Source organism: Coregonus clupeaformis, chromosome 3, assembly GCF_020615455.1.
Source record: "Coregonus clupeaformis isolate EN_2021a chromosome 3, ASM2061545v1, whole genome shotgun sequence".
NCBI lineage: Eukaryota > Metazoa > Chordata > Actinopteri > Salmoniformes > Salmonidae > Coregonus > Coregonus clupeaformis.
In genome coordinates, this window is record NC_059194.1 from 19,483,470 (window position 1) to 19,496,159 (window position 12,690).

Here is a 12,690-nt window from a genome sequence, read left to right on the forward strand (position 1 = left end):
TGAGAGAGGCCTGTAATTTTCATCATAGGTACACGTCAACTATGACAGACAAATTGAGGAAAAAAAATCCAGAAAATCACATTGTAGGATTTTTAATGAATTTATTTGCAAATTATGGTGGAAAATAAGTATTTGGTCACCTACAAACAAGCAAGATTTCTGGCTCTCACAGACCTGTAACTTCTTCTTTAAGAGGCTCCTCTGTCCTCCACTCGTTACCTGTATTAATGGCACCTGTTTGAACTTGTTATCAGTATAAAAGACACCTGTCCACAACCTCAAACAGTCACACTCCAAACTCCATGATGGCCAAGACCAAAGAGCTGTCAAAGGACACCAGAAACAAAATTGTAGACCTGCACCAGGCTGGGAAGACTGAATCTGCAATAGGTAAGCAGCTTGGTTTGAAGAAATCAACTGTGGGAACAATTATTAGGAAATGGAAGACATACAAGACCACTGATAATCTCCCTCGAGCTGGGGCTCCACGCAAGATCTCACCCCAAAATGATCACAAGAACGGTGAGCAAAAATCCCAGAACCACACGGGGGGACCTAGTGAATGACCTGCAGAGAGCTGGGACCAAAGTAACAAAGCCTACCATCAGTAACACACTACGCCGCCAGGGACTCAAATCTGAAGTCTGAAGTTTGCTAGAGTGCATTTGGATGATCCAGAAGAGGATTGGGAGAATGTCAAATGGTCAGATGAAACCAAAATATAACTTTTTGGTAAAAACTCAACTCGTCGTGTTTGGAGGACAAAGAATGCTGAGTTGCATCCAAAGAACACCATACCTACTGTGAAGCATGGGGGTGGAAACATCATGCTTTGGGGCTGTTTTTCTGCAAAGGGACCAGGACGACTGATCCGTGTAAAGGAAAGAATGAATGGGGCCATGTATCGTGAGATTTTGAGTGAAAACCTCCTTCCATCAGCAAGGGCATTGAAGATGAAACGTGGCTGGGTCTTTCAGCATGACAATGATCCCAAACACACCGCTCGGGCAACGAAGGAGTGGCTTCGTAAGATGCATTTCAAGGTCCTGGAGTGGCCTAGCCAGTCTCCAGATCTCAACCCCATAGAAAATCTTTGGAGGGAGTTGAAAGTCCGTGTTGCCCAGCGACAGCCCCAAAACATCACTGCTCTAGAGGAGATCTGCATGGAGGAATGGGCCAAAATACCAGCAACAGTGTGTGAAAACCTTGTGAAGACTTACAGAAAACGTTTGACCTGTGTCATTGCCAACAAAGGGTATATAACAAAGTATTGAGAAACTTTTGTTATTGACCAAATACTTATTTTCCACCATAATTTGCAAATAAATTCATTAAAAATCCTACAATGTGATTTTCTTGATTTCTTTCTCTCCATTTTGTCTGTCATAGTTGACGTGTACCTATGATGAAAATTACAGGCCTCTCTCATCTTTTTAAGTGGGAGAACTTGCACAATTGGTGGCTGACTAAATACTTTTTTTCCCCACTGTAGGTAGTCACTCTGCAATGACTAATGAATAAGGCATTGTTATGCACCAAGGCAGTTCAGCGGGTTTGTCTACAATTCCTCATGATTATACAAGACATTTGGTTTACACAATGTATTATTTAGCCAACTAGTCAAATCTAATTTTAGAGGTGTATCCAAGGAAAATTGTAAAGTTGAACAGCATTGAACAAATCTTAGAGACAATTATTATAAAATTAGCACAGTTCGAACTCATCATTCTCATCAATCATCAATTACAAAGAAACTACTCTCAATATCTTTTTCCTCGGATTTCTCAGGCATCCTCTACAAAGGCAGCGGTGAGAACCAGTTCATCTCGCTGCAGCCTCCCGTCATCTCTACAGTGATGGGGAACGGTCGGCGCCGCAGCATCTCGTGCCCCAGCTGCAACGGGCAGGCCATGGGCAACAAGTTGCTGGCGCCCGTGGCCCTGGCGTGGGGCATCGACGGCAGCCTCTATGTGGGCGATTTCAACTACATCAGACGCATCTACCCGTCGGGCAACGTTACCAGCGTCATGGAGCTCAGGTTAGTTCAGGTTCTGCATGGAACCGTAATGGTGTTGCATGGTTGTTTCGTTCTGGCCCTTTGTCCCTTTAGCTGAGATATTGAGGCTTTGCATGGCTCCGTAATTGTGCACGGCCGTTGACCTATTGACCCTCGAATTAGAGATTGTTTCTTTAGTTCTTCTGAGGTAAAAGTGAAAGGAGTTGGTGTTTAGGACAAAGTGGGTTGCATGGATGTGAAACTCACCCATAGCATATTGGCTGGAGTACATACAAAGCAGCATGTTTCTCACAGAGTGACAGACTAGTCTCTGTTGGCAAAGACGGTTGGCTTTGAGCAGCATGTGTTTTTGTGTAGAAGGTGAGTTCAAGCCCCACTGGAGGCAGATCAAAATGATCAAATCTTACATAATCTTGAAGGGGTGGACATCTGACGTGTAATGGTCTACTGTGAATCAGTGGTTTTCAGAGACTTTCTTCACAATGCACAGGTTGGTCAGACAACATTTAGTCTACTTGCACAGTATCAAATGTGATGGAACGGGAAAACGGACAGACTCACTCATTCGAAGTATTCAGACCCCTTGGCTTTTTCCACATTTTGTTACTTTACAGCCTTATTCTAAAGTGGATTAAATTAGTTTTTTTTCCTTATCAATCTACACACAATACCCCATAATGACAAAGCAAAAACAGGTTTTTAGAATTTTTTGCTAATTTATAAAAATTAAAAAACAGAAATACCTTATTTACATAAGTATTCAGACCTTTTGCTATGAGACTCGAAATTGAGCTCAGGTGCATCCTGTTTCCATAGATCATCCTTGAGATGTTTCTACAACGTTTGGACATAATAATATAATAATATGCCATTTAGCAGACGCTTTTATCCAAAGCGACTTACAGTCATGCGTGCATACATTTTTGTGTATGGGTGGTCCCGGGGATCGAACCCACTACCTTGGCGTTACAAGCGCCGTGCTCTACCAGCTGAGCTACAGAGGACCACGACAAAGGCACACACCTGTCTATATAAGGTCCCACAGTTGACAGTGCATGTCAGAGCAAAAACCAGGCCATGAGGTCGAAGGAATTGTCCGCAGAGCTCCGAGACAGGATTGTGTCGAGGCACAGATCTGGGGAAGGGTACCAAAACATTTCTGCAGCATTGAAGGTCCCCAAGAACACAGTGGCCTCCATCATTCTTAAATGGAAGAAGTTAGGAACCACCAAGACTCCTCCTAGAGCTGGCCGCCCGGCCAAACTGAGCAATCGGGGGAGGAGGGCCTTGGTCAGGGAGGTGACCAAGAACCCGATGGTCACTCTGACAGAGCTCCAGAGTTCCTCTGTGGAGATGGGAGAACCTTCCAGAAGGACAACCATCTCTGCAGCACTCCACTAATCAGGCCTTTATGGTGGTGGCCAGACGGGAGCCACTCCTCAGTAAAAGGCACATGACAGCCCGCTTGGAGTTTGCCAAAAGGTACCTAAAGGACTCTCAGACCATGAGAAACAAGATTCTCTGGTCTGATGAAACCCAGATTGAACTATTTGGCCTGAATGCAAAGCGTCACATCTGGAGGAAACCTTGCACCATCCCTATGGTGAAGCATGGTGGTGGCAGCATCATGCTGTGGGGATGTTTTTCAGCAGCAGGGACTGGGAGACTAGTAAGGGTCGAGGGGAAAGATGAACAGAGCAAAGTACAGAGAGATCCTTGATGAAAACCTGCTCCAGGGCGCTAAGGACCTCAGACTGGGGCGAAGGTTCACCTTCCAACAGGATAACGACCCTAAGCACACAGCCAAGACAACACAGGAGTGGCTTCGGGACAAGTCTCTGAATTACCTTGAGTGGCCTAGCCAGATCCCGGACTTGAACCCAAACAAATATCTCTGGAGAGACCTGAAAATAACTGTGCAGCGACACTCCCCATCCAACCTGACAGAGCCTGAGAGGATCTGCAGAGAAGAATGGGAGAAACTCCCCAAATACAAGTGTGCCAAGCTTGTAGCGTCATACCCAGGAAGACTCAAGGCTGTAATCGCTGTCAAAGGTGCTTCAACAAAGTCCTGAGTAAAGGGTCGGAATACTTATGTAAATGTAATATTTCCGTTTTTTATTTGTAAGAAATGTGCTAAAATTTCTAAAAACATGTTTTTGCTTTGTCATTATGGGGTATTTGGTGTAGATTGATGAGGTAAACGAACAATTTAATCCATTTTAGAATAATGCTGCAACGTAACAAAATGTGGAAATTGTAAAGGGGTCTGAATACTTTCCGAATGCACTTTTATATGGCATCTATTCTATATCCTTTACGATTAGAGAAAGACTCCCTGTCTTTCGCCATGTAATTGAGATGATTTAGGCGTACTTGCCAAGTTGGCCTCAATCACTAATAAGCTTCATTTTGCCAATTGGCAGACTCTGAAACAGCAGATGTTGATTAGAATGAACGCTGTTTTACAGCCAGGGCTACTCACAACAAAGCATATGGAATCTGTCTACCAAGAGGCTACAGTTGAGGTGTCTATTTCTTCAAATCAATTTGATGACCCTGGCCCTCATATTGCAAACACCAGTTATTGCACTTCAGTCTTCAGTTCAGAAGACATCCCCACACATCACACAACATCCTCAACCGCCTTGCCTGTTCATTATGTTTGAATACATTCTCTTATAGGTGCATGGAGAGCGTTAAGCCAACATGGTTGGATTGCTCGATGTAAGACATTTATTATTTATGTATTTACAGGTAACTGCCAAAATAAAATAAAGTAAATAAAGTTATGGGTGTAGGGTTTAACTCCAAGACATATTGTCCCCTCGGTGAGTTATGGGTGCAGGGTTTAACTCCAAGACATATTGTCCCCTCTGGGAGTTATGAGTGTAGGGTTTAACTACAAGACATATTATTATTATTTATTATTATTATTATTATTATATTGTCCCCAGGGTGAGTTATGGGTGTAGGGTTTAACTCCAAGACATATTGTCCCCTCGGTGAGTTATGGGTGCAGGGTTTAACTCCAAGACATATTGTCCCCTCGGTGAGTTATGGGTGCAGAGTTTAACTAATTTTTCTCCTCCTCCTTTCTGCTCAACAAATCTTCATTGTCTGCTCCTTTTTTTATGGTGTTTTTCTTAGACCTTTAAGTCACACACTTTTACAGTCTCTCTCCATCTATCTCTTTTCTGCTTCCTTCCTTTCTGCCCGCCCTAAGAAATAAAGATTTTAGACACAGGTAGGTGTATGATGGTGCTGGTCTGTCACTGTCTTTCTGTGTGGTAAGAATGAATGTATTTTTTTACGAACATATTTTTATGGTAAATTGATAAGCCGTTAAGGCCTTATTTAATCTGGTTTGGCTCATAAAGGTGTCCAGTTTTATAACCCCACTTTGTAATGTTACATGCATTTTTTTCACTGTGTTGAATGCATTCTCACATTTATTTTAACACACCCACAAATTTTCCATTCATAAGTATCAAAGGCTTACAGTATTGACTAATGTACCATTAAACATGAGAACACTTACTGGGTCTATCTTCATTGCCAGACCGTTAAACAAGTTCTATCCACATTCAACAGCTTATGTTTCAGGCTTATTATTGGCCTCCGAGCACACATACAGTACCAGTCATAAGTTTGGACACACCTACTCATTCAATAGTTTTTCTTTATTTCTACTATTTTCTACATTGTAGAATAATAGTGAAGACAACAAAACTATGAAATAACACATATGGAATCATGTAGTAACAAAAAAAGTGTTAAACAAATCAAAATATATTTTATATTTGAGATTCTTCAAATAGCCACCCTTTGCCTTGATGACAGCTTTGCACACTCTTGGCATTCTCCCAACACACCTCCAGGCTATGTAAGGGCTGTTTTACCAAGAAGGAGAGTGATGGAGTGCTGCATCAGATGACCTGGCCTCCACAATCCCCCGACCTCAACCCAATTGAGATGGTTTGGGATGAGTCAGACGGCAGAGTGAAGGAAAAGCAGCCAACAAGTGCTCAGCATATCAAGACTGTTGGAAAAGCATTCCAGGTGAAGCGGGTTGAGAGAATGCCAAGAGTGTGCAAAGCTGTCATCAAGGCAAAGGGTGGCTATTTTAAGAATCTCAATTAGAAAATATATTTTGATTTCTTTAACACTTTTTTGGTTACTACATGATTCCATATGTGTTATTTCATAGTTTTGATGTCTTCACTATTATTCTACAATGTAAAACATTGTAAAAAAATAAAGAAAAACCCTTGAATGAGTAGGTGTGTCCAAACTTTTGACTGGTAGTGTATGTGTTATCTCTTCCTCAGTTGGAAAAAGTTGACCTTTTGATATGTCAATGTGCAATGTGTCATTTAGTCATGTAAGAGGATTATGGGTAACTGCCGTAGAAAAATTTGAATGTAATTGCCTTTGACAAAAGATTACAATTCACAGTCAATACTACTATACTTGCTGTATGTTGGTGACATACAGCGCCCTACATAGAAAAGTGTTAATTCTGTCCTTGAATTGGATAATTTTTTCATAATAGCAGCAAGCCTTGAAGACATCTCTCCTAACTCATTCTGAAGGAGCCCGACACATTTTGAGGCGTTTTAAAATGAATGCAAATAAGCACAACCCGACGAAATGCCATTCAGTTGTTGACTGTCATTAACATAAGTACTTCATTCCATATTTTCCATAGGCTTCCCCTCGCAGGGGAGTGATAACGGTTAAAATGATCTGACACACTTGATGCTGCTGCTTTGTCATACGCAAACCTACTCCAGTCATATCCTGTTAAATTCTCTGACTATGAGTCTTTTCCTCGACTTTCAAAGCTATTCCCCACCCGTTTGTTATGCAAAAATCCTCACACAACACAAGCTTAATTGGGCATTCACAATGACAAAGATACAAACAGATACAGAGGCTCCCTTTTCTGTGGTCATTATCATTCTCAATGTCAAATTCTCTTTCTATGTTATTTAGGAAAAACACCTTCAAAATAGATTATTTTCAGATTGTTCAAATTCAACAAATGAAAAAATGTAAAGCGTAGATTGTTTTCGGATTGTTCATGTTAGTAAAAACACCTTTTTAATACGTTTATTTTGAGATTGTTCATATTGCAGTAATTGCAGTAACCACATTATTTCCTCAATCCTAGTAACAACCCTGCTCACCGCTATTACCTGGCCACCGACCCAGTGACTGGGCAGCTGTATGTGTCCGACACCAACTCACGGAGGATCTACCGGCCCAAGGTCCTGATGGGGATCAAGGAACTGCAGAGTAACGCAGAGGTGGTGGCAGGGACCGGGGAGCACTGTCTGCCCTTTGACGAGACCCACTGTGGGGATGGGGGCAAGGCCACGGAGGCCCTGCTCACTGGGCCAAAAGGTAGGAGCTGAGCCAACATTAGTCTGTTCCCTCCAGGGTTTGCCAATTCCGCTCCTGGAGAGCTACTGGGTGTACAGGGTTACAGGCGTTTGGTCCAGCCCTGCAGTAAAACATTTGATTAGAACATAGTTAACTGAATTGGATGTAACGTTACAAATTACCTCGACTAAACTGTACCCCCGCACATTGACACGGTACCGGTACCCCCTGTATATGGCCTCATTATTGTTATTGGATTGTGTAACTTTTTTTTTTTTTTTGTACTTTATTTTATTCAGTAAATATTTTCTTAACTCTATTTCTTGAACTGCATTGTTGGTTAAGGGCTTGTAAGTAAGCAATTCACTGTAAAGTCTACACCTGTTGTATGTGACAAATACAATATGATTTGATTTGATTACCGCAGGGCTGAAATGAAATCCTGCAAAGCTTTCAAAATATTGGTGGTTCACAGCACAAAATATGTTTTAGAAGTAATGTGTTATCCCTTTTCACCAGGTCAGAAAATGCTTACATAAGGGTAACTGGCATCATTCACCATAAGTGTGTTCTGTAGCACCAACCAGTATGGCAGCCATCAAATAAAATGTAATGTTGTTCATCACATTCTTCGTAAACAACAGGTGTAGACTAACATTGAAATGCTTACGGACCCTTCCCAACAATGCAGAGAGAGAAAATAGAAAAATTCTAGAAAAGTAATAACAAAAGTAAAAATACATACACAATGAGTAATGATAACTTGGCTACACTGTATATACACAGGGCACCATTTACATATAACTAGGAATAAAGTGACTAGGCAAGAGGATAGATAATAAACCTATGTGATGAGTCAAAAAAGTAAGTGCAAAAAGGGTCAATGCATACAGTGGGGAAAAAAAGTATTTAGTCAGCCACCAATTGTGCAAGTTATCCCACTTAAAAAGATGAGAGAGGCCTGTAGTTTTCATCATAGGTACACGTCAACTATTACAGACAAACTGAGAAAAAAAATTCCAGAAGATCACATTGTAGGATTTTTAATGAATTGATTTGCAAATTATGGTGGAAAATAAGTATTTGGTCACCTACAAACAAGCAAGATTTCTGGCTCTCACAGACCTGTAACTTCTTCTTTAAGAGGCTCCTCTGTCCTCCAGTCGTTACCTGTATTAATGACACCTGTTTGAACTTGTTATCAGTATAAAAGACACCTGTCCACAACCTCAAACAGTCACACTCCAAACTCCACTATGGCCAAGACCAAAGAGCTGTCAAAGGACACCAGGAACAAAATTGTAGACCTGCACCAGGCTGGGAAGACAGAATCTGCAATAGGTAAGCAGCTTGGTTTGAAGAAATCAACTGTGGGAGCAAATATTAGGAAATGGAAGACATACAAGACCACTGATAATCTCCCTCGATCTGGGGCTCCACGCAAAATCTCACCCCGTGGGGTCAAAATGATCACAAGAACGGTGAGCAAAAATCCCAGAACCACACGGGGCGACCTAGTGAATGACCTGCAGAGAGCTGGGACCAAAGTAACAAAGCCTACCATCAGTAACACACTACGCCGCCAGGGACTCAAATCCTGCAGTGCCAGACGTGTCCCCCTGCTTAAGCCAGTACATGTCCAGGCCCGTCTGAAGTTTGCTAGAGTACATCCAGAAGAGGATTGGGAGAATGTCATATGGTCAGATGAAACCAAAATATAACTTTTTGGTAAAAACTCAACTCGTCGTGTTTGGAGGACATAGAATGCTGAGTTGCATCCAAAGAACACCATACCTACTGTGAAGCATGGGGGTGGAAACATCATGCTTTGGGGCTGTTTTTCTGCAAAGGGACCAGGACGACTGATCCGTGTAAAGGAAAGAATGAATGGGGCCATGTATCGTGAGATTTTGAGTGAAAACCTCCTTCCATCAGCAAGGGCATTGAAGATGAAACGTGGCTGGGTCTTTCAGCATGACAATGATCCCAAACACACCGCCCGGGCAACGAAGGAGTGGCTTCGTAAGAAGCATTTCAAGGTCCTGGAGTGGCCTAGCCAGTCTCCAGATCTCAACCCCATATAAAATCTTTGGAGGGAGTTGAAAGTCCGTGCTGCCCAGCGACAGCCCCAAAACATCACTGCTCTAGAGGAGATCTGCATGGAGGAATGGGCCAAAATACCAGCAACAGTGTGTGAAAACCTTGTGAAGACTTACAGAAAACGTTTGACCTGTGTCATTGCCAACAAAGGGTATATAACAAAGTATTGAGAAACTTTTGTTATTGACCAAATACTTATTTTCCACCATAATATGCAAATAAATTCATAAAAAATCCTACAATGTGATTTTCTGGATTTTTTTCTCTCCATTTTGTCTGTCATAGTTGACGTGTACCTATGATGAAAATTACAGGCCTCTCTCATCTTTTTAAGTGGGAGAACTTGCACAATTGGTGGCTGACTAAATACTTTTTTTCCCCACTGTATAGTCTGGGTAGCTACAGTATTTGGTTAACTATTTAACTAACTATTTAGCAGTCTTATGGCTTGGGGGTAGAAGCTGTTCAGGGTCCTGTTGGTTCCAGACTTGGTGCATCGGTACTGCTTGTCGTGCAGTAGCAGAGAGAATAGTCTATGACTTGGGTGGCTGGAGTCTTTGAAAAATGTTAGTGCCTTCCTCTGATACCGCCTAGTATAGAGGTCCTGTATGGTAGGGAGCTCGGCCCCAGAGAGGTACTGGGCTGTACACACTACTCTCTATAGCGCCTTGCGGTCGGATGCTGAGCAGTTGCCATACTAAGCGGTGATGAAGCCAGTCAAGATGCTCTCAATAGTACAGCTGTATAACTTTTTGAGAATCTGAGGGCCCATGCCAAATCTTTTCAGCCTCCTGAGGGGGAAGAGGCATTGTCCGTGCCCTCTTCATGACTGTGTTGGTGTGTGTGGACCATGATAGATCCTTAGTGATGTGGACACCGAGGAACTTGAAGCTCTCTACCCTCTCCACTACAGCCCTGTCGTCCACACTGCCAGGTCTCTGACCTCCTCCCTATAGGCTGTCTCATCATCGTCGGTGATCAGGCCTACCACCGTCGTGTCATCAGCAAACTTAATGATGGTGTTGGAGTCTTACATGGTCACGCAGTTGTGGGTGAACAGGGAGTACAGACAGGTACTAAGCATGCACCCTTGAGGGGCCCCCGTGTTGAGGGTCAGCGTGGCAGATGTGTTGTTGCCTACCCTCACCACCTGGGGGCGGCACGTCAGGAAGTCCAGGATCCAGTTGCAGAGGAAGATGTTCAGTCCCAGGGTCCTTAGCTTAGTGATGAGCTTGGAGGGCACTATGGTGTTGAACGCTGAGCTGTGGTCAATGAACAGCATTCTCATGTAGTTAATGAACAGCATTCTCACATACAGTAGGTGTTCCTCTTGTCCAGGTGGGAGAGGGCAGTGTGGAGTGCAATTTATATTTCATCATCTGTGGATTTGTTGGGGTGGTATGCGAATTGGAGTGGGTCCAGGTTGTCTGGGATGATGTTGTTGATGTGAGCCATGACCAGCATTTCATGGCTACATATGTGAGTGCTATGGGGAGATAATCATTTAGACAGGTTACCTTGGCATTCTTGGGCACAGGGACTATGGTGGTCTGCTTGAAACATGTAGGTATTACAGACTGGGTAAGGGAGAAGTTGAAAATGGCAGTGAAGGCACTTGCCAGCTGGTCAGTGTATGCTCTGAGTATGTGTCCTGGTAATCCATCTATTAATGTTAACCTGTTTAAAGGTCTTACTCACATCAGCTACGGAGAGCGGGATCACACAGCTGGTGCTCTCATGCATGGTTCAGTGTTGCTTGCCTCGAAGCGATCATAAAGGGCATTTAGCTCATCTGGTAGGCTCGTGTCACTGGGCAGCTCGCGGCTGGGTTTCACTTTGTAATCCCTGCACGAGCATCAGAGCCAGCGTAGTAGGATTCGATCTTAGTCCTATATTGACGTTTTGACTGTTTGATGGCTCGTCGGAGGTGGTTGCGGGATTTCTTATAAGCGTCCAGATTAGTGTCCCCCTCCTTGAAAGTGGCAGCTCTAGCCTTAAGCTCAGTGCAGATGTTGCCTGTAATCCATAGGTTCTGGTTGGGATATGTACGTACGATCAACGTGGGGATGACGTCGTCAAGGAACTTATTAATGAAGCCAGTGACTGATTTGGTAAAATCCTCAATACCATCGGATGAATCCCGGAACATATTCCAGTCTGTGCTAGCAAAACAGTCCTGTAGCTTAGCATCCGCTTCATCGGACCACTTCCGTATTGAGCGCATCACTGGTACTTCCTGTTTGAGTTTTTTACCAAATGGAGGGCGAAGGGAAAGCTTTGTATGTATTTCTGTGTGTGGAGTAAAGGTAATCTAGAGTTTTGTGTCCTCTAGTTGCACAGGTGACATGCTGGTAGAAATGAGTTAAAACAGATTTCAGTTTCCCTGCATTATAATCACCAGTCACTAGGAGCACTGCCTCTGGATGAGCTTTTTCTTGCTTATTGCCTTATACAGCTTGTTGAGTGCGGTCGTAGAGCCAATGTTGGATTGTGGTGGTAAATAGACAGCTATGAAAACTATAGATGAAAACTCTTGGTAAATAGTATGATCTACAGCTTATCATGAGGAATTCTAACTCAGGCGAGCAGAATCTTGAGACTTCCTTAATATTAGAGACTGCACACCAGCTGTTGTTAACAAAAAGATACACCCCTCCCCTAACCTTACCCGACGCCGCCGTTCAGTCTACGATGCATAAAAAAAACAGCTAGATGTACAGTATATTATCCATGGCCTTGTTCAGCCTCGACTCTGAGAAACACAGGATATTACAGTTCTTCAGGTCCTGTTGATAGGATAGTCTCGAACGGAGCTCGTCCAGTTTGTTCTCCAGTTATTGTACGTTTGCCAATAGAACGGAGTTTAAAGGCGGATTATTTATTTGCCAATATAGTTTTGTCAGGGTGCCCGCACGTCAGCCTCTCTTACGCAGTCTTTTCCTTTTCCGAGTCTCAGGGATTAGGGCCTGGTCTGGGGTGAGCAGTATGTCCTGCACCACCGACTCATTGAAGTAGAAATCTTCATCCAAATCAATGCTAGTGATCGCCACATTGGGCCTAAACACTAACCACCCTCCGAACAATCTGAAGGTAGCCCTTTCCACTCACAGCCCCTATCAACCCGTATACGGGTTGATAAGATCCTTAATTGGAACGCAGTGGCTATACAGTAACATGTTATAAAT

General features: G+C 43.1%; 1 protein-coding gene across 3 annotated transcripts in view; it reads left to right on the forward strand.

Annotated features, from left to right (window-relative positions):
• si:dkey-237h12.3 (teneurin-3) overlaps positions 1–12,690 on the forward strand; it is a 183,076-nt gene that overhangs the window by 154,997 nt on the left and 15,389 nt on the right. For 2 of the 3 annotated variants that reach the window (XM_041850551.2, XM_041850567.2), the window contains 3 exons: positions 1,789–2,038; positions 5,244–5,264; positions 7,194–7,426. In XM_041850551.2, the coding sequence (XP_041706485.2) occupies positions 1,789–2,038; positions 5,244–5,264; positions 7,194–7,426 (504 nt within the window). The remainder of the gene's footprint in view (positions 1–1,788; positions 2,039–5,243; positions 5,265–7,193; positions 7,427–12,690) is intronic. The other variant, XM_041850558.2, reaches the window with a different exon arrangement.